The sequence below is a fragment of the Drosophila elegans genome, unplaced genomic scaffold (genome assembly GCF_018152505.1).
Source record: "Drosophila elegans isolate 14027-0461.03 unplaced genomic scaffold, ASM1815250v1 contig_492, whole genome shotgun sequence".
NCBI classification, from domain to species: Eukaryota; Metazoa; Arthropoda; class Insecta; order Diptera; family Drosophilidae; genus Drosophila; species Drosophila elegans.
This window is the reverse complement of record NW_024545879.1, coordinates 638,635-663,023: the sequence shown is the minus strand read 5'-3', so window position 1 is coordinate 663,023 and position 24,389 is coordinate 638,635. Positions and strand designations below refer to the sequence as shown.

Sequence of the window (24,389 nt, the reverse complement as noted above, 5' to 3'; positions counted from 1 at the left end):
CTCTCCAAAGGTCGCTAAATACAAAAATAAGCGCCAGTTTTCAAGCCAAAACAAACGTTCTTCAGGCGCCGCTACAAAGTCCCCCCGGAAAATCTGGCTAGGGTTGCACTAGACAGATACCGACTGAGGACACGTTATTGTCGAATATCATTTGCATGATAGGTACCTATAATTCGACCCTGTAAATCTTCTAATTCGTAATAAGAGTTTCCTAACTTTCTTCGAACCCTCGCTTTCACAAAGGAAGGACCGAATTTTGCGTTGTAGCCAGTTTGAAAACAGCTTTGCTTAAAATTTCGACGGTAAATCTTGCCCTTCTTCAAAAGACACAACTCTAGAGCGAAGATTATATCGCTTCTCGTTTATATCGTGCTTTTCCTGCATTAACTTGCAAGCTTTATCTCGAACTATTTCAAATGAATCCTGACGATTGAATTTCAAAGAACCATCATCTAGTAAATTTAACTTTCTTAACAAAGAATATGTACCACCGGATGTAATCATATGTTGTCCGAAGACCATGTAGTAGGGAGAGGTTCCCAAACTAGCATGAACGGACGATCTCAACGCGCAACATATTCTGTTGAGATACTCGTCCCAGTCCTTTTGGTCAGGTCGAAGATAAGTCCTAATTGCAGAAATTACAGAACGGTTAACGCGCTCGGACGCATTAGCCTGAGGCGAATGGACGGCCGTCAGCGTATGGGTAATGCCGTATTGCTGCACTAATTTCTGAAAAGCGTAAGAACGAAATTGTGAGCCGTTGTCGGACACCACTGTTTCAGGCGTCCCATATGCCATAAACAACTACCCTTCTAGATATTTTATAACTGCACTTGTATCTATTTTCCTTACGGGTTTGAGAAAGAAATATTTTGAAAAATGGTCGAGCACGATAAATATACCGATATTTCCACTTCTGGATCTGGGATAAGGTCCAAGGAAATCTATGAACAACCGTTGGAAAAATCGCTGACTTTCCGGCGCTTTTCCTAATGTCGCAATACACAATTCGGAGCTTTAGTCGTCTTGCACACTTCGCAAGCATTTATATAAGCCTTTACATCTGGATCAAGGCCAGGCCAAAAATAGTATCGCCTTACTCTCTCAATCGTCTTGTGTATGCCACCGTGAGAAGATAAAGGACTATCGTGACGTCGTGAGAGGATTTCTGGAACCAGTTCTTTAGGTACCCAGAGCTTCCAGGCATACTCATCATGAACTTGCTCTCCCGTTAAATGTTCGGCTTTCCGATAAACATAACCACTGTCAGACTTAAGATCAGGAAAATTTTCTTGATTGGCTTTTACCTTTACTACAAGAGAAACATACTCAGCTGATTGGAAATGCTCTGATTTCATGTCCACTAAAAATCCTTCGCGCAAGTCTATAGCGGCTACCACGTCTTCGTTAACACGGGAAAGTGAGTCGGGAACAATATTTAGAGAACCCTTTCGATGTTCAATTGTGAAATCATATCTTTGTAAAGCTAAAGCCCATCGAGCTAGTCGTGAATTTAGGTCCTGATTAGACATAAACCACTTCAATGAGGCATGATCTGTTATGATTTTAAATTTATGTCCCTTCACATACGCCCTAAAATTCTTAAGAGCTGCTACCGCCGCTAGACATTCTTGCTCGGTAACAGTATAATTACGCTGAGCTTTGTTCAGCTTCTTTGAAAAGAAAGCAACAGGCTGTTCGTCTCCTTCTTCCGACAGCTGTACTAGTACTGCTCTTATCCCTGTTTTACTAGCGTCGCAATGTATCGCGAAAGGCTTTGTAAAGTCGGGGCTGCATAAGACTGGAACCTTGCTGAGTGAAAGTTTTAAGCCTTCGAAAGCTTTTATGGCCTCGTCGGTTAAACTAAACCTTCGTTTTGTGGTCATTAAGTCTGTTAAGGGAGCTGAGAGTGAAGCGAAATCGGGAACAAACTTTCGATACCACCCACACAAACCCATAAAACTTCGTAGACTGCGTAAAGTCTTAGGTAACGGAAAATTAGTAATTACGGCCATCTTTTCTGGGTCGGTGCGTATTCCACCATCGCCGATTTTATGACCTAGATATCGCACACGAAGCATACAGAAATGACTTTTGCCAATATTGATCGTCAAACCTGCACGCTTTATCTGCAGCGCGATATCTCTGAGAACTTCAAGATGTCTCTCAAAGATGGAAGAAACTACCAATAAATCGTCAAGGTAAATGAACACCTCGTTTCTGAGATGAGCTGGCACAACCTTGTCCATTAAACGGGACATTGTACTAGTAGCATAGCACAGCCCAAAAGGCATAACCTTAAACTGGTAAAGCGGTCTACCAGGGACAGTGAAAGCCGTTTTGTCTCGTGATGAAACCTCTAAAGGGACCTGCCAGTAGGCATCCTTAAGGTCAAGGCTGGATATGAATTCCGCCTTAGGCAAACGACTTAAAATTCCCGCTATTTGGGGAAGAGGGTATGCATCTTTTTTCGTGAAACTGTTTACCTTTCGGCAATCTAGACAAATCCTAACTTTTCCGGGTTTTGTCACCATTACAATAGGAGAAGACCACGAACTTTCGGACTCCTCTCACACCCAATTGTAACATTCTTTCAATCTCGGCATACATGGCGCAGTAGAACTGCGGGTGAGACAGGAAAGTGTCGTTGTTTTATCGGTTTAGCCGTACCGACATCGATTGAGTGCGTTATCAAGTTGGTCTTGCCGAGACCTTCTTGAGTGAAAGACGGAAAACAATTAATGACGTTCGTTAATTTGGCTTTGTTAACCTCGGACAAGTTATGCTGATCAGCATTAACCTTACGGTCGGGATCGGATTCTAGTGATGATATATTAATGCATTTCGGAAGCAAATCATAAAGTTTCCAGAAATCTATGCCTAAATACAAATTTTGCTTCAGTGAAGGTACCACGTAGATTTTTAAAGGTCTTTTAACGTCGTTGTATTCTACAACAACTTTTAAATGAACAACTATCTGCTGAGTTGTTCCATCAGCAGTTGTAGCGCTGCCTTTTATCGCCCTAAATTCTTTACTGTTAATTATGTCACTGGATAGGCTTCCACCGACATAACTTATCGATGCGCCAGAGTCTAACAGTCCGTAAACGGTACGATGGAGCATGCGAATTGATAAAAAGGGTCGAGGATCTTTTGGTCCTGCAGGTAGAGAGTTAATATATTCCAGTCCGGCTTTACACGTTTTGACCTCTTGCCAAAATGATTTTATTCGGACGGAACTTCGCGTTTTCCGCTTTTCTAATTCTTGTTCATTATTTACTTCCGGGATATTAATTTTTCCTTATATTGGAATTTTGCTACGAAGCAAAAAACAGTCTGGGGATATTTGTATATCAGGGAAAAATGTTGGTGTAACTGTAGCTGCATGCTCTATTGATCGGTCATCGTTGCTTGGCTCCGAACGCCACTGGAGGCCTTCTGTTTGTATGGCGGCATCGACCCGCCGCTCTGGAGTTTTTTGAACACTTGTTACAACTTGTTTTGTATGTGTTGACAGCTCCGCATCCGTAAAAAAAAACTCTTCTTTCGGCTACACAGTCCTGATACCTGTGACCTTCCTTGCGGCAGTTCCAGCACAACAAAAAAAAAGGCTTCGATATCGCCTTCTTTATCGGATTCCGATTCTGGAGGCATCTCCTGTTCTGGACTAAATTCCGAGACTTCACGTTTGAAAGGGGAAGATTTGAAATAACCCTGACAACGTCTAACCTCAGCCAAAAACGCTTCACGCCTGCGACAAATCTCCCTCAGTTCTGAAACTGATTGAATTTCGATATTCAAAATTTCATGTCTAATTTCGGGACGAAGATTGTTTCGGAGAACCCGAATGAGCTTGTGAGGCATCCAAGGCTGTTCTAATTGATCGATTAGACTTGAAATGGTGTCATAGAAACTATCAAAAGTTTCGATCGGCTTTTGTTTGGTGTTCCTAATCAACTCCTCAAGATCACCATCATCCCTACTCGGTCGAAACTGTAGACGCAAGGCTGAACAAAAGCTATCCCATCGGACTTCACCATAAGCTTTGTGACATCGCCAATAGAATTCATTGGCTTTCCCTTCGAAAAGAACGCTAGCATTCCTACAAAGTACAGTGAAATTATTGCCTAACGTCTCCTTAGTTAATGCTTCAACGCGGTAAATAAAATTGTCCACTGACACTCCTACACCGGAAAATTTTATTTTCCAGCCGTTCAAAATATGAACTACTTTATATGGTCGATTTAATAAATCTGCATCGGCACTTCGTAGCGACGCAGGAGAACACGGAGCTAAAATCTCTTGCCTAGAATTCACCCCGGTATCTTCTCATGTATCGATCCTATTGAAACCACTTCCAAACTGTTGACTCAGCTCGCTTGGGGTTCTATTAGCACCTTGATCGGACATTATCCTTGACATAGCTTCAGAAACGGACTTTTGAATTGAACTGGCCATACTTTCGGTAAGCGTAGCTAGTAATCTTCGCTCCATGGCTAGTAAAGTGATGGCATGTTCAGTGATAACACTTGGAATAGTATCACCGCTGTTAATGGTATTGGAATTGTATCCTGACGAAGGAGCTATATCATCTGATACTTGTTTGTCCGCGTTATCAGCGGGCTGACGGTTCTTCGATTGGCTACGAGTTTGTCGACTATCCGCACTCTTTGGGAGAGTTGGCCTACAGGAAGCTTTGCACACCGGACATAGTTTACTTTTCTTCCAATGCGATTCTATGCATCGCTTGTGAAATTCATGTTGACATGATGTAAGGCAGACCTCTACTAGGTATACTTCGGCCTTGCATATCGGACAGACGATGTTTGCGCCCCTTTCTGCAACCCTTTCCGGAGATCGGTCTATCCCCATCATACACACGGACGATAAAAAAATAGTTTTAGCAAATCAAATCTATATAAACGGTAAGATAATATTTTCCTCAAAAATATCAGCGGTACGAGAGTAGTTTCAGTGATAAAATATCAGCGGTACGATAGTAGTTTGAGTTATAAGATATAAGAGATACGATAATAGGTAAACAAAATTTTTAATCTTTGAAACAAACGGAAAAAAAATCGGAATAACGTAATAAGGAAATATTAACTGAACTCTTTGCTTGATGCTCTACGTCGAAGAGTATTTTTATTATTATAATTTTATTATAATAATTTCTCAGAAATTAGAAAATAAAAGACGAAAAAAAGAAAGAAGTTTTATACTTTATATGGACTTGGTCAGCGGATTGTTCTAGAACATACTCGCTTGTACTCCAACTCCGGATTAAAAGAATATAAATCCTCTAGTCCCAAGAAGGGAAAAAAAATTTGGTTCATAATATCTTTCTGGATATGGCACTGCTCGTGAGTAATGCCAATATTTTCCGTATAGAGAAGTATACTTGTATGTACTAATTTAATTTCATAAGGGTGATTAGCTCAATGACTCGGCATTTGATTCCGGGACAGAAAATTTACCTAGTTCTGGTTTATGCCTCTGTTTTCCTCAGATCAAGACACCTTGTCCTTTCTGCTATTTAAAGAAAAAAATTCTCTCGTTAATTCATAATTTTCGGACAGTCAAAAATACTAATAGTCACTCGAACTGTTTTCCAGGAACAATTAAAAATTTAAGAAAATATTTTAAAAAGAATAAAGAATAATGTTAAAGACTTAAATTTATGCATCTGTGAGTCTCAATGAATTAAACTGTATTTATTAAGACATACACGTTTGGGTGCCTCTTTTCTTATTAATAATAATCAATTATAACTGTAGCGTGTAACGTTCGACTAAAGTGCAAAGTACTTTAATGTTTTCAAGGATCTGTATTGGCTGGGCACGCTAAATATTCCGGCTATAGCTCGTCGGCTTGGGGGGTGGAGGTCTTGCTCGTACAGATCTTGACACTGTCTACGTATTACTATTAATAAAAACCGAATTGAGCGTGCATGCGACCATATCAAAAGCTAGATACTTAACCGGAAGAAAAGATGCATAAATTAGGAAAGAAAAGTTTTGAGAAATTATTGAAAGGGGACAGGGTAAAAGAAAGAGAGAGAAATTTGTTGTTTGCGACGCCGTAGATGTAATTTGGGTCGCATATTACCCATCCTACCTATGACCACCTGCCGCTAGAGCATAACTCTGGTGATCCCTTTTATACCCTACGACCGCAGAGACATCAGCTGAGTCCAGTTATTTAGTTTTCTTTAAGCTTTCATTTTAATGTTTAATTCAATTGCAAGTAACATATTTAATCTTTCTTAGATAATTTACGAAAGGGAGAAACAATTTCGGCGAGAAAAGATAAAATATAATACGCGTTAAACCTCATGGGTAAATACTGGGCTTCACAGGTGTATATAATTGTTGATGTAAAGTACATATGTATAGTAAAAATAGTTAAAAATAAGTATAGGGTATATTAAACAAAATGATCTTTAAAAATAAATAAATAGTTTTATGTTCAAAGGAAATTCAATAATTTGTTTTTTTTTATGATTACTTATATGCATTCTAAATTCATCATTCATCAGTGGTTCGATAGTTAATTACTTGTAATTTTATTTAAAATTAATTATTTTTGTTTTTTTCAATGAAAAAAAATTCTCAGTGTAAATTAATTTTTTGGTTCAATTCATTTTCTTTTCCATAGTTAATTTTAGAAGTAATGGCTTTCTTAAATTTTCGGCATTGATATGTATATATATTTTTTTTGTTTATGAGAATTTAATTGGCACAGATATTTTAGTTTTTTAGTAATTTGAAATAAAGGTAAAACAACTCACACAGCTGGTTCCTCGGCGGACGATCGATCTTTCGACGAGGGCAGGCTGAAAAAGAAATCAAGGCATTCCAGCTTTGACATGGTTATTATTTTATATAATAAAATAATATAATATAATATATTTTTATATATATAATATACTTTTGCAGGGAGATAGGAACCGTAAATTAACCGCGCACTAGATGAATCATAACTTAATTTAAATCTTATAAATGTTTAATTAGATTAAATTTTTTTTTTTCATAACATAATTATTGTCACTTCAATATTCAATCGCATTCTTTTAATACATTTTTTTTTTTTTTTTTTTTGATTTACGTTAACACATGGTTAGGAATTTCTGGAATTTGGCTGATATGCACGTGAACATTTTTCGCAAGCTGGATTTTTTTTTTAGGTTACAAATGAGGTTAAGATCGAGCCCAAGCGTAGTTTTTAAATTTTTTCAAATTTGAATTTGGGTTAGGGCCGATCTAATTGGACATTTTTTTTCCCTAGCCCATATGCTTATTTGGCCGAGATAATTCCTCGTTAAGTTAAATGAGAGTGCTCCCTGCTCCTGCTGATCACTGAACAAAATTTGGGGTACTCCCTAAGGCACTGCGGTTTGGCAAAGGTGGGTGCTCCTCAGGGCGGATCCGAATCGCTGGACAGCGTGGGTGCTCCTCCGGGCGGATCCGAATTGCTGTGCAGCGTGGGTGCTCCACAGGCAGATCCGGATCGCTGGGCAGCGTGGGTGCTCCACAGGGCAGGTTTGGACTGCCGGCCGATGTGGGTGCTCCCCGGAACGTTGGCGAAAGTTAACTGGGCCCCTTGCACATGCGCTTGTGATGGTATGCCGTGGCGGCGGTGGCGGCCGTATCGGGAAACGTAAAATTTCAGCCTTTTAAAAGAAATCGAAAATTCAGCATTTGAAAATATTTAGCGAGAAAACCCACACAACTCACTTCTTTGTTTGAATTCTTCGCGGGAAAAATCACTTTGCAAGAACTTCGAAATACCGCGTGTAAATTTTTTTCACCACTTTGCCGAATGGGAACGAATAAATTTCACACGTCTGACTGGAACGCCGGTTTAATTAAGAGGAAGTTCAAAAACTATGCGGCGTCGGTTTCGGCTTCTTCCAGAAATTTCTGCCAGCTGAAAAATCCGCCATTTCGGCTTAGGACAAGCTTCTCAGCAACAGCTGATCGTGGAACTATCTGGCATCACCCGCAAAAATACTAATTAGTATTTTTTTTGCTAAACACTACTCTCCAAAGGTCTCTAAATACAAAAATAAGCGCCAGTTTTCAAGCCAAAACAAACAAACGTTCTTCAGGCGCCGCTACATAGATTATTACAAAGAACCCGAAAGAGTTCACGCAGGCCAAAATTTGAGGTACATCTTGGCAAGATGGTAGTTGCGGGTTGGTCTAAAAGGCACCTTAAAAGTTAAGCGGCTTACCAATTCTATGGAATCAATATTACCTTTGACATATCACCTTTCCAAGCATGATTATACGATTTACAAGAGTAGGTAAATTTAGCAATATTAATCTTCTAGAGTAAGAAGGCAACCATACGTTTTGATCCCAGTTCAAACCACGAAGCGCGAAATAAGAAACTTGTTTGTACCGACTCAAGTTTCATGCAGATAGCTTTAAAACGGAGAGACTAGTTTGCGTAGAAACAGACGGACAGACCGACATGGCTAGATCGACTCTGCTAGTGATGCTGATCAAGAATATATGTACTTTATTGGGTCGGAAATGTCTCCTTCACTGCGTTGCAAACTTCTGACTGAAATTATAATAATAATTATAATTCAAAAAGTTGTTAAAATTGTTTGTAGGTTATAAACTAGTAGATAAACCGACTTTAAATAAAAAAAATATGAGTGGTATTTCCAAAATTTTTGATATTATATACTATATTATTATTTTTAATATTATATAGTATATAGTTGAACGTTGATGTACAATAAACAGTGCAAATAGTGGCCCAACGAAACCAAGCACGAGCTTGTTATGCGCTGGGCAGTTATCGAGTTCGCGAGGAAAACACAAATAACATAATGTAGAGACATTTATAAGAAAAACAAAAACTAGGTACGGTGCAATAATGTTACAACTGTAGTTTTTGGGAAAGAGATAGAGGTTGAAATTCAAATTTGATTATTATGATGATTATAATTATTACAAAAGCACGAAAGGGTTCATGCAGGCCAAAATCTGAGGTACATCTTGGCAAGAGAATGGTAGTTGGGTTGGTCTAAAAGGCACATTAAAAGTTAAGCGGCTTACCAATTTTATGGAGTCTATATCACCTTTGACAAGATTGTGTATAAAAATAGTTCCAAGCATGATTCTACGATTTACAGGAGAAGGTAAATTAAGCAATAGTAATCTACTAGAGTAAGAAGGCAATTTTACGTTTCGATCCCAGTTTAAACCACGAAGCTCGAAAAGAACACATTTTTTTGTACCGACTCTAAACAATCAATGTGTACATGATTTTGGAGACACCAAACGGGATCACAATATTCCGAATTTGGACGGGCAAGGGAAGTAAATAATAATTTAGTTGTATAAGGATCGTCAAATTCTTTAGACCATCGCTTAATAAATCCAAGCACACTCATAACCTTGTTAACAGTAGACTTTATGTGACAGTCCAATTTTAAATTTGGGTCAAGAAGAACTCCTAAGACGTTGACCGAATATATACGTTCCAGTGGCATATTATCAAGAGAAAAGTTTATAAATGAAGGCGTACCTTTATAAAAAGTCATTACGTTACATTTAAACGTAATTATTATACAGGGTGCACCATCTCAAACTTCGGTATACAAACACTGAATAGCTGTGACGTTTGTGAAGCGATTGACTTGTGTAGTTACGTTTTCGAAACGACAATTCAGTACAATTTGAACCATGAATAACTTAACACCAAAAGAACGTATCAAGGTGGTGACTTTGTTTATCGAAAATGGGCGTTCAATAGTGAAAACGCAGAGTGCGTGAAAACTGGGTTTTTAAAAATAACCCTCTGAGTTCCAAAACCATGTTGATAGGGTAATATTAGTGAGGAACACAAAAGTTGCAAATGAGAAGTAACAATACGCTCAAATGCATTATGTATTGCATACAATTACGAAATGCCTCTATAATTTTGAACATCCAACTTTCTCCCCTTTTATGGAGTAGAATAATAAAAGAATCATTCCAGATAATTTGAAAAACTGATGTTGAGGTAGACAATCGAAACAGTTTAAAAATCGGTTTACAAATAGTTGAGGCACAAAACTTAATTACGCACCCAGGAGTCTCGTTCGGCCCTGAAGAGTATGTTAGTGTTGTGGTCTCCAAATCCTGTAGAAGAGAGCTTTCTGTAATTACCGGGGAAAAATAAAATTTGAGCTGTTTAAATTGTAAGGGTAAGCTGAATTTAGACAAGAATCCGAACTATAGGTAGTTTGGAAGAACTTGGCAAATAAATCAGCAATTTCAGTGTCAGTAGACTCCTCAGTTGAGTTTAATCGTACTAATGAAGGCAAGGCGGAATTTTTTCGCTTGACATTTACAAAGTTATAAAATTGCTTCAGATTATTTGAAAATTCTGTTTTACACCGGTTAAAATACATAAAATAGCATTGACTGTTAGGAACACTAAAATTCAATGGAGCAACAACATATTTCAAAAAATCAGATGGCTTTCCCGTCCTTTTGTATTTTAAGTAAGTGTTTTTTTTTAAGTCTTTGAAGCTCTTGTGTAAGCCACGGAGGTATGTTATGTCTTGTAGGAAGATTGTCAGGGACATTAAAAAATGTGTGTTTAAAATTATGTAGAAAAATTCAGTGGTACTTTTCATATCCATTCAATTGTATAAGTTTGACCAGTTGCATTTGGAAATCAAGTAGCTCAGCTTATTAATTTTGCATTTGCGGGAGCATTTCGTTTTAGTTTCACAAACTAAATAAGAATAGGTATCACGGCAGGGCAGGAATATTGTCACTTCCATTTTGTCAATCACACTAAAACCAATACCAGATCTGATTGCCTATTTAAAAAGTTACTGATAAAGCTGATTTTTTGTGATGATAGGTCTAAAAGTCATGATCCGACAAAGGCGTGCAAACAAGAGAGTCGATAGGAGATGACCAAGATATATCTGGGAAACTAAAATCTCCCAAAACAATCAAATGATTCCTGTCAGAAAGTAGAGATAGAACAGATTTATTGGCAGGTTAAATATGATGTTTATGTTCATAAACTAAAATGTCAGACCCATGGGGGATATAAGAACAGGTTACAAAATTAGACAAGGCATGTAAAGAAACTAATACACTAAAAACTTCTATTTCATTGGGGTAATCAGTCAGTTAACAGCAATAACCACCCTACCTCCCCTACGAGTAACGCGATCAGTTCTATAAGTGTTAAAGTTGTTTGAAAAAACTTCGGAGTTGGAGACCTCCGGCTTCAGCCAAGATTCTGTGAAGAATAAAATTTGTTCATTAAAGGGTAAGAGTCAGCGTAGAACTTAGGTAACTTCATATTGATTTCCCATACATTTTTATAAGCTAGAAATATAGAAGGGTTCAGTTTGTTTGAACAGACTCAAAAATCGGAGGCCGATTATTATTTCTTTGTATTTTAGGAACAAATTCTTTTGTTATTAGTTCATCATCAGGCCAAAAACTTGTATTATTTAGAACCTTAAAAGTTTTTAGAGGAACAGATATTTTAAAAGAAGAAAACTTGCGAGCGTATGAATATTTAAATTGTTCAACTGTAATGTTTCGAGATGGGTATTTTTCTTGAAAAAACCCCATAACATCATCAGATGTGGTTACGGTAGTAAATCGAGAAACAAATAATTGTTTCCTATGGGGAACAACTGAAAGTTTCTTTTTACCACCACCAACACCGTGAACACTTAAAACATTTTTACTCATATTGGCAAGCCACAGCGAAGGCCTAAAATAAATCCACAACGGCGTGGGAGGTCCACGAATAATACAAATCAAGCGTCGAACCACGACTATTAGGAAAGCCCCAGTGGACGCTTGGTACGAAAAAAAAAACCAAAAACAACAACACATCGGCGAGGGGACCGCGGACACGTAAGAAGCGTAATTCACAGCAGAGTTAGCTTTAGATGGAAGAGTTTCAACATAAATTCAACAGAGTATTGCAAAAAGCACAAGATTTCTGAGAAGCAGCAGCAAAGAAAGGAGTAGGACCACAGCCATTGACAATTGAGGAATACAAGGCCCGACAAATAAGGTCAAAACCAACTCAAGAGAAGAAAAAATCCAAAAGATCTAGAAAAAAAGCAGCAAAGGCCGCAAATTAAAGAATTTAATAGGCTTATCAACCTATCAACAAGGGAATCTTCAATTTAGAAAAGTATTAAAAAAAAGGGTGTTGTTGTCTTAATACAACTACCAAGCCTTTGTAATTTTTGAAATATTTGTAATTTATTTTATATTTTACTTATTTATTATACATTTTATTTTATTAAATATTTACCTTTTATAATTAATTTTACATACCGAAAAAACTTTTAGTTAACAAATATTTTAATATTTAGAAAAACTCTTACTTCGACCTCGTTTCGAACTCGCGACCGCTCACACCATGGAGCAACGCTCTAAGCCACTCGACCATGCCTGCTTCTTAAAACGCGAGTCTTAAAGAATGTTCGAGTATTCTCAACTAATTGGATTGGCAATATACAAAGTAAGTGACTCCATGACTCCCCTGATTTTAATCAGGGGAGATTTTCTGAAAGTTTTGGCGATTTTATTTTTTTGAGTCTAAGATCAACAAACAATTCAGCTAGGCTGGAATCAGCAAAGCTATCGAAATAATTTATCCCGTGTGTCACAAGACCAAAAAATCAAACTGTCCTAGAAATTCTGCGACAAAACGACGGATCATTGCATGCTCCTCGTGTTTCATGATGTCTTTTCCAAATGAGTGGAATTGTTTCCGCTGCGGAAGGACAGGTCCAGAAGGACTTTTGATACTGGCATACAATTTACCAGCTGAAATTTTCGAAGTGGGACTGTGCGCAATAAGTAAAAAGAGAAAAAATGCTAAATTAATTCACAATGCCGGGGAAAAACTAAAAAAGACCTATAGCATAAGTGCAGAAAATCAGTCCTTATGAGGTATTAAAATCGGATAAGATGATTAATTGATCAGTTTGAAAAGCCGTTTAAAAACAATCATTGTTTTGAAGTTTTAACTCACCCGCCGTTCTTTTTTATAAGTCGTAAAGTACGAGACGTTAAGACGTTAGTACGAAAAATGTATCCTTTGATGCATTGCAAGCTACTGTTTAAAATTTGAATCATCATTGTACGGGTATAAAAAAAAAACCGGTTCGATTTCGACCCGGTACTTGTCACTTTTAACGGCTGAGTTAAAAAACTTACTTTTATATCCTTTAGGGCTATAATATCATTTGCGGTGGTGCTATTTATGATAGCTGGTTTTTTTTTAATGCTTGGAAAAATTATTCTTTCTTTTCGAATAGTTGATTTTGATCCACTGATTGATGTCTCGGTATTGTAAGTGACGTTAGTGCTCATTAACGTTGAATGTAATTGATCCAGCATTAAATTTCCAGTTGAGGAAGTAAAAAGTGTAGGTAATATAGTGGTCGCTATAGATGGTTCAACGTAAGAAATTGACGACGATAAATTGGCTTCATTTGTTGTTTCATTAATACCAGGGTTGCTAAAAGAATTTGGTTAAGCAATGAGTTTAAAAAAACCAAAGAAAATATACTTATTTGAGTCATATTCCAATAAACTTCGGTTCGTTTGGTTTGGTGTAAGCTCCGAGGGCTCAGGCAGTTTAGCTAATATTTGAACATAATTTTCTTGTTTTTTTAACCGTTTTTCCACCTTGTCTAAGTTATTGATTATCAAGTTGGTTTTCGTTTTAAGATCTTGATGGATTTCATCAATTGCACGTTCTTGGCGTTGAGTTTGTGTCAAAAGAGCAGCGGACTTTGGAAGAAGATTATCCACAGTTGATTTTGTGTCAACCACGACGTCCCAAACTTCATCTATTTTTTCAGATACTGCATTCATTGGCTGTATTTGTTTAACTAGAACATTAAGTTTGCTTGATTTTATCAATTGCTTCTCTGTTGTTAAGTTTAAAGGTTTAAATTGTTTGTTACTATCCACTACAGCGAAATGAATCTCATGCATCATATTCATCATTCTCCCAATATTATCAGAAACAACATTTATGTGAAACTGTAATTTTTTATCAATGTTGTCAGCTGAATAGCGAAGATCGCTCAATTCGGATGATACTTGTGTCATAGCTTCAGAGCTCAACACTTTTGTAATGTCGCTTACATTTATTGTGACGGGCTTTTTCTCACTAGCCTCACCAGTGAAGTCTTCAACTTGTAAAAAGTTAGTATCTAGTTGCTCCTTAAGGACTTCAAGCTTATTATCTATATCAGTTACTTTACGATCCATTTTTAAAATTCGTTCGTTAAGTAAGTTTGAGGAATTTTGTCCCAGTTTTGTAGATTTGTTGAGAACGTCCAAATACTGAGCAGGAATATCAGGCACACCATTAGATATAGATTTCTTTATATTATCCAGCTGAGATATAATTTCATCTGTTTTTTCTATGTTGTTGACTACCCGATTTTGCAGCGCTTCCATATTTTGCTTTATTAGATCAACTGTTTTATCGAGATGATCAATTCGACTAAGTTTTCCTTCAAGGGTTGTAATAATAATTTCAAATATATTGATCAATTGTTGTTCTCTGCAATGAAAAGAAAGCAAAGGGAAAAATATATAAACACTCAATAATTTATACGATATTGAATTATTTCATTTTATTTTATTCAAATACAATATCAATTGTATAGATTAGACAATCAAAATACAAAAAAAAGGTACAATTGTATTTTATGAGCTCTTTTTTCGCAAACTGATACTAGACCAACAACAAAATAGTAACTCATCAGGAGTTATTCTTTCAATTTAGAGGTGTTCGTTAATTCAAAAGTTGTCAAAAATGTCTAAGAAAAGAAAAATAATTTTATAATGGGAATTTTTTTTAATCGTAAAAAAGGTAAACTTGCGATAAAACTTTTAGAGATTGACAAGTTATCAAAACTAAAAAATCAAACAATTTTTATAAACTTTAGGCTACTGTCTTTATTCAGCATAAGAAGGTTATGAGAAGGTTATAGTTGCAATAAAATTAAATACACCAATTAGTTTTTTTTCAAGTTAAATTGTATAATGTTAAATTACAGTAATTGAGGAAGCGTCTTAAGAATAAACAGTTGCCACTGCGGTTAAAAGTTTTCAAATTGGTTTGGTTATTTTTAATGAATTTTGAAACTAAAGGCATTTACTTTATCTTGTGTAATTAATAAAAACCAACCTATTTTTGTGTTTTTAGTGAAATTAATGTTTTGTGTAACCTTGATTTTTTACCTCCTATGTGCGTCTTCAATTTATTTTCCTAAGGTTTTACTTGTGTTCTCATAAAATTCCCCCAATGTTTCTTTTTAAATCTATTTATTAGAGTTTTAAGGTGATAAATGTGTTAAGCTTAGCTGCGGAAAGTTGCGGATACATTTGTAAACGAAAATATTCTAACAATCCTTCTCATTTTACTAAGGTCAGATTTGCCCAGAAACCCTCTGAGTCGCCTGTATCTTATATAGTTTTCAGTTGTCATTTAATTAATTCATAAAGTTTTAGTTCTTTTGGTTTTCTCAAAGGCTGAATCGCCTATCAGTGTGCGCTTCTCCGACTACTGAATTTGTATTTGAATTTTCTTATAAAGTTTTGGAGATCTTCCATGCGAACCATTTAAGCGAATCCATGTTTTTCTATACATTAACAAATGGTTAATAATAATAACAATATAAAAAATATATTTTTTAACGCAATAACAATAAAATGAAAAAGTTTTGAGCCAAAAAATAACAAAGTTATTAATATTGTGACCGATAAGCCACAAGTATAGTCGTCTTATATGATCAATTTTTTTATAATGCATTTATATTTTTTTTTTAAGGTTTTGCGAAAATTTCATAACGACATTCCGTTAGCTTCGCGAGTGTATTGTGATTAATTTGTGTTTAATAAATTGAATCATTTTAATGATTTTTTTTTTGTGGTGCATAATATCGGAGTTAAACGTTGTTACGCTCCCGCTCTTACACTCTCCCACCGCTCTCTCTTAAAGTTCTTGAGCTTACGATTTTTGTCCTATATTTGCTCAGAGGTCCGAATAAACATGATTATGGCTATCAATGTTCGGCGTTATATATGTTCGAAGGAAAATTGCAAGAAATTTATCTTGGCTGGACTGCAACGAGTTTTCTGCCATTTATGCGAAAAAACTTTTCATGCCAAGTGTCTTGTCTTTTCTATTGTGGCTTGCGACGCAGTCAAAAAGAAAAGTGGCTTACGCTACTACTGAAATGAGTGCATTGCAGATAGGAGACTTACAATAATATGTGTTGCCGAAGTAATCCGTAAATGCAGTGCTCGAATCGCCCTATGCTATCGCAGCTCAATTCCCCCAAGCGCAAAATAGCCAAGCGTATTTTATTTATGCTAGGAATGTATCCTCATTTAAGATTTGTGCTCAGCCACTTTCTGTGAAAGAGTACGAAGCAAAAAAAATGAATAGTTTAAGGGAAATGGGAAATCCCGTTAAAAAGCCATCCCCAGCGCCTTCTACTTCCGCTTCTAACTCAAAAAACTAGCCTCCTCATTTCTTCTGTCCTATCAAAATACAAGAGGCTTACTTTATAAGCTGTCTAAATTGTACTCTGATAGTTTTTTATCCCATATTGTGTTTACAGAAACTTGTTTAAAACCGGAGATTCTAAGCTCCGAAGTTTTTACGGGTAAGTACACAATTTATAGGCTTGATCGTACTTTCAGACAAGGAGGGGGAGTCTTAAGTGCTGTTAACTATAATCTCACGTCTGAATTACCAACTTTTAATGAAAGTAATGACATAAAATGGTTGGATATAAAATTATCGTTCCCCATTAGTTTTATATATATTATTTGCTATATATCCCGCCATCATCTGAGTTCCCAATTTATGCGACCACCGTTACACAGTCCATTTGTTATAAACTGTCAGACAGAGATCAGTTAATAATTTTAAGTGCTTTCATATACCTAATGCGACTTAATCCCCGGACGAAAAATCAAATAGTTTACTTTCCTGAGCGCAGCATGACTTTATTCGACATTGCGCATTCTCAAGTTAACCATGTTCAAAAGTCTTTAGGGCGCTTACTGGATTTGTGTTTTGTGTTAAATTCAGAAGGCTTTTATGTTTTAAGAACTTTGTTACTTACGCATCCTATCATTAGAGCTGACTATTGATGCAGGAACAGAGTTAAAGGAAAATTTTGGAAAGACTGTGAAACGAATACACTGCTTTCGTAACACAAACTTTGGTCGCTAAAATTCTTGACTGGTCTGAAGTTTATTCCTACACTAAAATTACTGAGGACATTAATATCTTTTATTACGCATTGAACTCCTTCTTTCAAAAGTGTGTTCTGTTAAAGTTATCCGTCTATAAAACTCTATGGCTTATTAAAGAATTCTCACGTCTAAAAAATGTTAAGTCCAGACTTTATAATGAATATAAAGCGTGTGGTTCACAAGTCGCAAGTCCAGTCAATATTTACCATGCTTAACGCCCAGTGTTATAATGGCTATTTAACTCGTGGTAGGATCCAGTTTTCACAAGATTCAAAACAGATTTTAAATTTGGTAACGCTAAGCGTAAGTCAACCTCTTAACTAGCATCGCTATCGTTGGAAAATTCCAACGTTCCAATCAGGCAAATTAAGTCTAACTTAATTTTTGGTCAGAATTGAAGTGAAAACTCCGTTCTCGTTGATCTGCAAAGGCTAAAGCCAACTTTTCGAAAACATTATTACCCCCCACTTGCAACATCTATGCAGGTCGATTATATCCCCAACACGGGTTAAAAGTCGTGGGACTACGACAACAAACCTCTTGGAACTAACTTCTTTCGTTATAAATGGCTTCAGAATTAACCTTCAGACTGACGTTGTTTACACTGACTTTAGTAAATCGTTGGATTCTGTAGTTTTAACAAAGTATCTTGTCCTTATGTACGCAGATGACGACAAGTTATGCCTGCAACATAGCGATATTTCCCTCTGTTCAGATTTACAAACGAACCTTAGTGCTTTTCAAACATGGTGTAAAAGTAATGACATTTTATCGGGTCAACCCACATTATGGCACTTATACGTTAGGTGGTTGTGATGACTAGAATTAGACATATTGATGACCTTGGCGTCCTTTTGGACCCAAAACTTAAATTGTTTTTTACAAGAAATTTGTAAATCACCGAAACACCGGACTAGAGAGTTTCATTCAACGAGTGAATGAGTCGTTTGGGGGGTCACGCCGAAGGTTCTCATGGACGCCGGGAGAGAGAGTGATGTCGAAGTTGCTCGCGTCGTATCTTACTCCGGAGTTAAAAATCCAACGGGCTGGACCTTGGGGCGAGGCCAAGCCAGGCGAACGATTTCACGTGGGTGGGAACGCCAAGTGATCTCACTGGTTACTTCCACGATTGGGGCGCGTAAGTCGTTTTCCGAAGGCCAAAAATCCACCGAACTGGACCTTCGGGCGAGGCCAAGCCGGGAGAGTATTTTGCGAGAGTGGGACCGGTGGGTGACGTCACTGATCGGTTCGGTAATCCAGGCGCGCAAGTCGTTTTCCACGTGTCGGAGGACACAAATCCACTGGGCTGGATTGGCGAGGCCAAGCCGGGTAGAATTTGTCGGACGTGGGGGGATTGAAGGGAAAAGGATGACGGTATGATTGACCAGTCGGGAATGATGTCCGCAACCAAGTCACATGCACGGGTGTCCGCGTACCGATCGCAAGCGCTTTTGAGGAGGGAAGCAAGGATACTAGATCAGGTGTCCGCGTAAAGGTCACAAATACTACGGGGAGGGAAGCTAGGATACTTGACCAGACGGGTCTTTTGTCCGCGTACAGCTAGGGGAAGCTAGGATACTAGACCAGACGGGCCGGGTGTCCGCGTACAGGTCACATGCACTGCGAGGAGAGAAGCTACTGATCGACAACGAATAAAAAATCACAAACGAGGGATTTCACTTTCACTTATTTTCTTTATTTTTTGCTAGATTGCTTTATTTATCTAATACCCTCCTACGAGTCCGCTACACTGTCTTTACTTAACGGAGAGGAATATTATGAACACTAACCTCAAAACACTGATCAGCCTACTTATTCACTTTCCGCGTGCCGTCGCGCGGTCGAGGCGTTACTTCGGATTACACAAAAAATTACTGCGGAAGATACGTCCGTACCGCTTACCATTCCGACACAAGAGACCGCCAACTCGATCGTTGTATGACCACCTTCCCCACGCTCTATTTTTCTCGCGTTCGAGATTTCTGATATATTCCTTACTTTCTAGTATTTTCTATTAACTTACTTACTAACTTTAATTGTTACTTAAATATTTATATTTTTTTCATTATTTTGTTGTTGGTTTTCAGTCCAAGCGCGTATAAACCAACAAATTGTATATGTATAATTAGCATACGTTAATACTTATTTCAATATTTTACGATTTTATATACATTTGGTTTTTGCACCAAAAATATGTCTATCGTGTAATTAACCCTAAATAATTGTTACTTTATTATGTAATACATTTTAACGTACCTTGTTGTTGCTTTTCTGGTCTATTTAATAGTAACGTAAATATAAAAAGAAATATTTTATTATAAATATAAAAAGCTTGGCCAGAAATCTGAGCAACGCAAGTTGGAATCACAAGGCAGGCTTGATTGAGTTTTTTGCTGACAACTTCGTTTTTAGCTGGTTGAAATGGCGCTTGATGTAACCATTTGACGTGCGAACAATGAACAGCATTTTTCCAACTGGACGGTCGATAATGCGTTCAATCCACTTTTCTCCCTTGAATAGTTTCGAGCGTATACCATTTGATTAAAGATGTACTTGGTGATTGTCCGTTTATTCTCGACAGGCTGCTCGAAAAGTTGACTAAGCACGGTGCGGACTGATCGACCGTGGATTAACTCGGCAGGAGTTTTACCTTGGGCGTTTGGAGTGAACCTGTAAGAAGAAATATATTTTGTTACAGCTTCCCTAAGTGGTATACCGTCTTTGAGGTTCTTCTTGACTGTGAATTTAAATGTCTGTACAAATCGCTCTGCTAATCCGTTGGATGCTGGATGAAACGGTGCTGTGGTAATATGCTTTATACCGTGCAGTTTGCAGAATTCTTCGAAGGCGTCAGCTGTAAGCTGAGGACCGTTGTCGCTAACCATGGTTTTCGGGTATCCTTCGATGGCGAAAATCGAAGAAAGTGCAGCGATCGTGTTGGCGTTTGTTGTAGACGACATTTGGATGACAAATGGGAACTGTGAGTACGCGTCCACGCATATGAGCCACATAGCGTCGAAGATTGGACCTGCGAAGTCGATATGAATTCGCTCCCATGCTGTTGTTGCTGCTGGCCAACTTTGGTACTCTCTTGGTGGTGCAGGATTGTTGCACTTGCAGATGCTACAAGACTGAGCAAGGCTTTTGATGTCATCGTCTATGGTAGGCCACCAAACATGTTGTCTTGCCAACTGTTTCATTCGAATAATGCCCCAATGGCCTTCATGTAAGAGTTTAAGGATATGGGTACGTAGACTGGCTGGAATAATAATACGATTTGCGTCTGTGTGTAGGCAAAGCAATTGATTGTTAATTGTAAGAGCAAACTTCCGGTTAAAGTAAGGCAATAGGGCTTCGTTGCCTACCTGGAGTTTTTCTGGCCATCCTATAAATACGTACTGCAGGACCTGTTTGAGAGCTTTGTCTTTGTCCATGTGGTTGCGAATTTGCTCGGAATTTATCGGTGGTGATACTTCGACTACATTGTGGCAAGTTTCCTCTTCTTTGTCGAAGTCTGGATCTGTACCCACTGGAAGGCGTGAAAGAGCATCTGCATTACCATAAGCAGATGTGGATCGATACTGGATATCGAAGTTGTAGGCCATGAGAATAATAGCCCAACGTTGTAGCCTGTTTGACGTCATCAACGGGAGATGCTTGCCTGGATTAAAAATGGTAACAAGCGGCTTGTGGTCTGTGATTAGGATAAACTTTCTGCCATAAAGGTATTGATGAAAACGCTTTACTCCAAATATTATGAAAAGTCCTTCCTTTTCGATTTGGCTGTATTTAACCTGATGCTTGTCGAGCGTTTTAGATGCGAAAACAATGGGTCTCTCTCCGCCATCTGGCTGAAGATGCGAAAGGACTACCCCGATGCCAAAGGATGAGGCATTTGTAGCGAGCACTAGCGGTAATTTTTCATCAAAGTGAGCTAGCTGCGTTGCGTTAATGATGTGGGACTTAAGCGCTGTAAAAGCCTGCTGCTGTTGTGGGCCAAAAAAAGAAGGCTACGTCTTTTCTGCGAAGTTGATTCAATGGAGCAGCCAACTGCGAATAGTTCGGAATTAAATTACAATAATAATTAACTTTACCCATGAATGCTTCCAATTTTTGTAAGTTAGAAGGCGGACACAACAGTTTTACAGCCTCCAAGCCTGAGCTGTCTGGGAGAATGCCGTTTGCGCTGATTCTTCGCCCTAAGTATTCTATTTCGTCCTTGAAAAAGAAGCATTTTTGCCGTTTGCATCTGATGCCGTTCTCTTGAAGAGTGCTGAGAACTCGGTCGATTCGGTTCAGATGTTCCTCGCTTGTAGGTGCTGAGATGATGATGTCATCTAAATAGTTGCCACAACCTTCTATTCCTTTTAGAAGTTGCTCGAGGTATCTTTGGAAGATACTGCGCTTGCAATCCCGTAAGGAAGACGCTGATATTGAAAAAGGCCCAGTGGAGTGTTTACCACCATGATTTCCTTCGAAGCCTCATCTAATTCCATCTGGAGATAGGCATCCTTGAGGTCTATCTTGCTGAACTGCTTACCATGACGAATGATGTGAAATAGAGCTTCTTTTGTTGGTAACGGATACTGTTCGACGTCGATTTGTGCGTTGACTGCCTGTTTAAAATCGCCACAAATACGAATATCGCCACCTGGCTTAGGAGCGAGCACGATTGGGGATGCCCAATTGCTGAATTTTACTGGTTTCCAAATTCCGGCTTGTGTGAGTCTGTCTGCTTCGGCTTTAAATTTGTCCATTTGAGCGAACGGAATTCGGCGGCATTTATAAAACTTTGGTGTCGCTGAAGATTTTAAAAATACGCTGGCTTTGAAGTCTTTAATGACACCCATGGCTGGTTCAAACACTTCGCTGTACTTGTTGCAGAGGTCACTTACTTTGTCATTATGTACCTCAAAAATGTTTGATACTTGCATGATATCAAATCCGAAAACGTTAAATAAATCCATGCCGAAGAGATTAGCAGAACTTTCTATATTTGCCACGATTATGACCACTTGTTTCTCTTTCTCTCCGCACTTTGCGAAAGTGTGCAGCTCCCCTAGTATTGGTATTGGAGTATGTCCAAACGCATGTAAAACTCGGGAACACTTATGCAATTTCGGCTTCTGCAGCAAGGCGTATGTATTGGAGTTTATCACGGATGCTGTTGCTCCGGAATCCATTTGAAATGAGATAACTTGTTTTAATATTTCGAGGTCAATAACTTTTCTGTTTTGTTGACATTTTACTTGACCTGTGACACTGTAAACTGCTTCGATCACTTCGACTTCGTTTGCTTCGTTCTTATTGGACTTTACTTCCCGGTTATTTACTTGACATACTTTGACATACAGACGACTGCTATATGACCTTTCCTACCGCACTTGTGACATACGGCGGTTCTGAACTTACATTTTTCTCTCTGGTGAGTTTGACCACAACCAGAGCAAGATTTAAGATCGCCTTTAAACGATCTGGCATCGTTTCCACTGCTTGCTGGCTTTTTTGTGTATGTGTGGATCGCATTGATTGGATCCTGTTTGTATACGTTCTCTTTTAGCGTTGCAACGGTTTTTGTTGTTGTCTTATAGGTTTCTGCAACTATGAGAACATCTTCAAGAGTTGGCTGTGACTTTTGAAGAGCAGATGCCCGGACTGCATCATACGGAGTATGTACTATGATCTGATCTCGCATCATCTCATTTACATAATTTGATAAACAACCGTTTGCGTTGCACACAAATTGGCATTCACGAGCGATCCCGCGCAAGTCGGCTACCCACTCTCTATGTGTTTGTGAATGCCTCATCTCTCGTTTGAAAAACTCGTAGCTGCTACAATATGGCGTTTTGTGGTGAAATGCTCCGTTAGCTTGTCTTTGAGCTGCTTGTATGTATACGTGTTCAAATTGTTACTCCCGAATAGATTTTTTAATAGTTCGAATATGTTAACACCACACCATGAAAGGAAATAAGCCATTTGTTTTTGTTCTGCACTAACCGAATATGAGTTGAAGTGCTGCGATAATTGTTCCAGATATGACTCCCAATTTTGATTGTCTTTGTCGAATTTGTGGAATGGAGGACACATAGATAATTCACCCGCGTGGCTTGAATCACTAGCAACTGGAGAAGCGTTTTTTTCTAGGATTGCTTGCATCCATGTTCGTTGTTGTTCAATAAGAGCTGCTGAAAAATTCTTGCTGTTGAGCAAGCATTGTCTGGATTATGTTCTGATCTGCCGGCATCTTGACGAAAATCAACGACTACGCGACACTGTATTACACAAAAACGATGTGTTTTTGCGGCTGATAACACGGTTTACACAAGAATGTTGTATTCCTTTACGATTTTACACAAAAACGATAATTCTTGTGGCTGAGATTCTGCTTTTTATCCTCGTCGCCAATAATGTTGTATTTGGTTAGAAGCGTTCTCGGTGAGTGCTTGGTACAGACTGACTTCATTCAGAGATCAGCGAGAGAATGAACAAAAGTAACGTGTGTGTGTATACATGTGTGTGCTTATAGAACGAAGGAATACAGATTAGTTTTGGATGTGCGATGTAGCGAGAATACATTTTGCTCATACATAACACTAGTAGTTAAAATTGCAGCAAGTTTTCTTCTGTGTAAGATTTTTGTTTAATTATGTGTCTGTGGTATGTTGGAAATGGCATTTCGAAACTATAGGAATCTGTATCGGCAGTCAGTAGAAATAATTGGTTTTGAAATACGTTAATTGGAGCTTTTACCGAAAATATGAGGTTGTGAGACGAGCTTTCGTCGCTATGGGCTGATGCTGAGGAGCTGATTGAATTAATTTCTGCGGGGGCCCGGGACAACGCGTCCGCTACCAGATTAGCTACTCCAGGCTTGTACCTGATCTCGTGGTTATACTCGCCAATGAGGTCTCTCTGGCGTTTAAGCTTAGCGTTATGTTTATTTACGCTACGGATCGGACGACTATAGCATATAGCTCCCATAGGAACAATCGGAAAAATAAAGGAAAAAAATTATAACTTTGCTGTTTTTTAATTTTTTGTTTAGTTCTTCGACGTTTAGTAATGGTTAAATATTTCCGATTTACGGTTTAA

At 38.1% G+C, this 24,389-nt stretch overlaps 1 protein-coding gene across 8 annotated transcripts in view; it reads right to left on the bottom strand.

Moving 5' to 3' along the window:
• The window catches only part of LOC108149906 (angiopoietin-2), a 269,820-nt gene that overhangs the window by 132,961 nt on the left and 112,470 nt on the right, over positions 1–24,389 (bottom strand). For 5 of the 8 annotated variants that reach the window (XM_041709766.1, XM_041709767.1, XM_041709765.1 and 2 more), the window contains exons 3-5: positions 13,576–14,583; positions 13,221–13,524; positions 6,794–6,838 (exon numbers count right to left, since the gene is read on the bottom strand). In XM_041709766.1, the coding sequence (XP_041565700.1) occupies positions 6,794–6,838; positions 13,221–13,524; positions 13,576–14,583 (1,357 nt within the window). Of the gene's footprint in view, positions 1–6,793; positions 6,839–8,563; positions 10,146–13,101; positions 13,120–13,220; positions 13,525–13,575; positions 14,584–24,389 lie in introns of those variants that run through there. The other 3 variants (XM_041709771.1, XM_041709772.1, XM_041709768.1) reach the window with 3 other exon arrangements.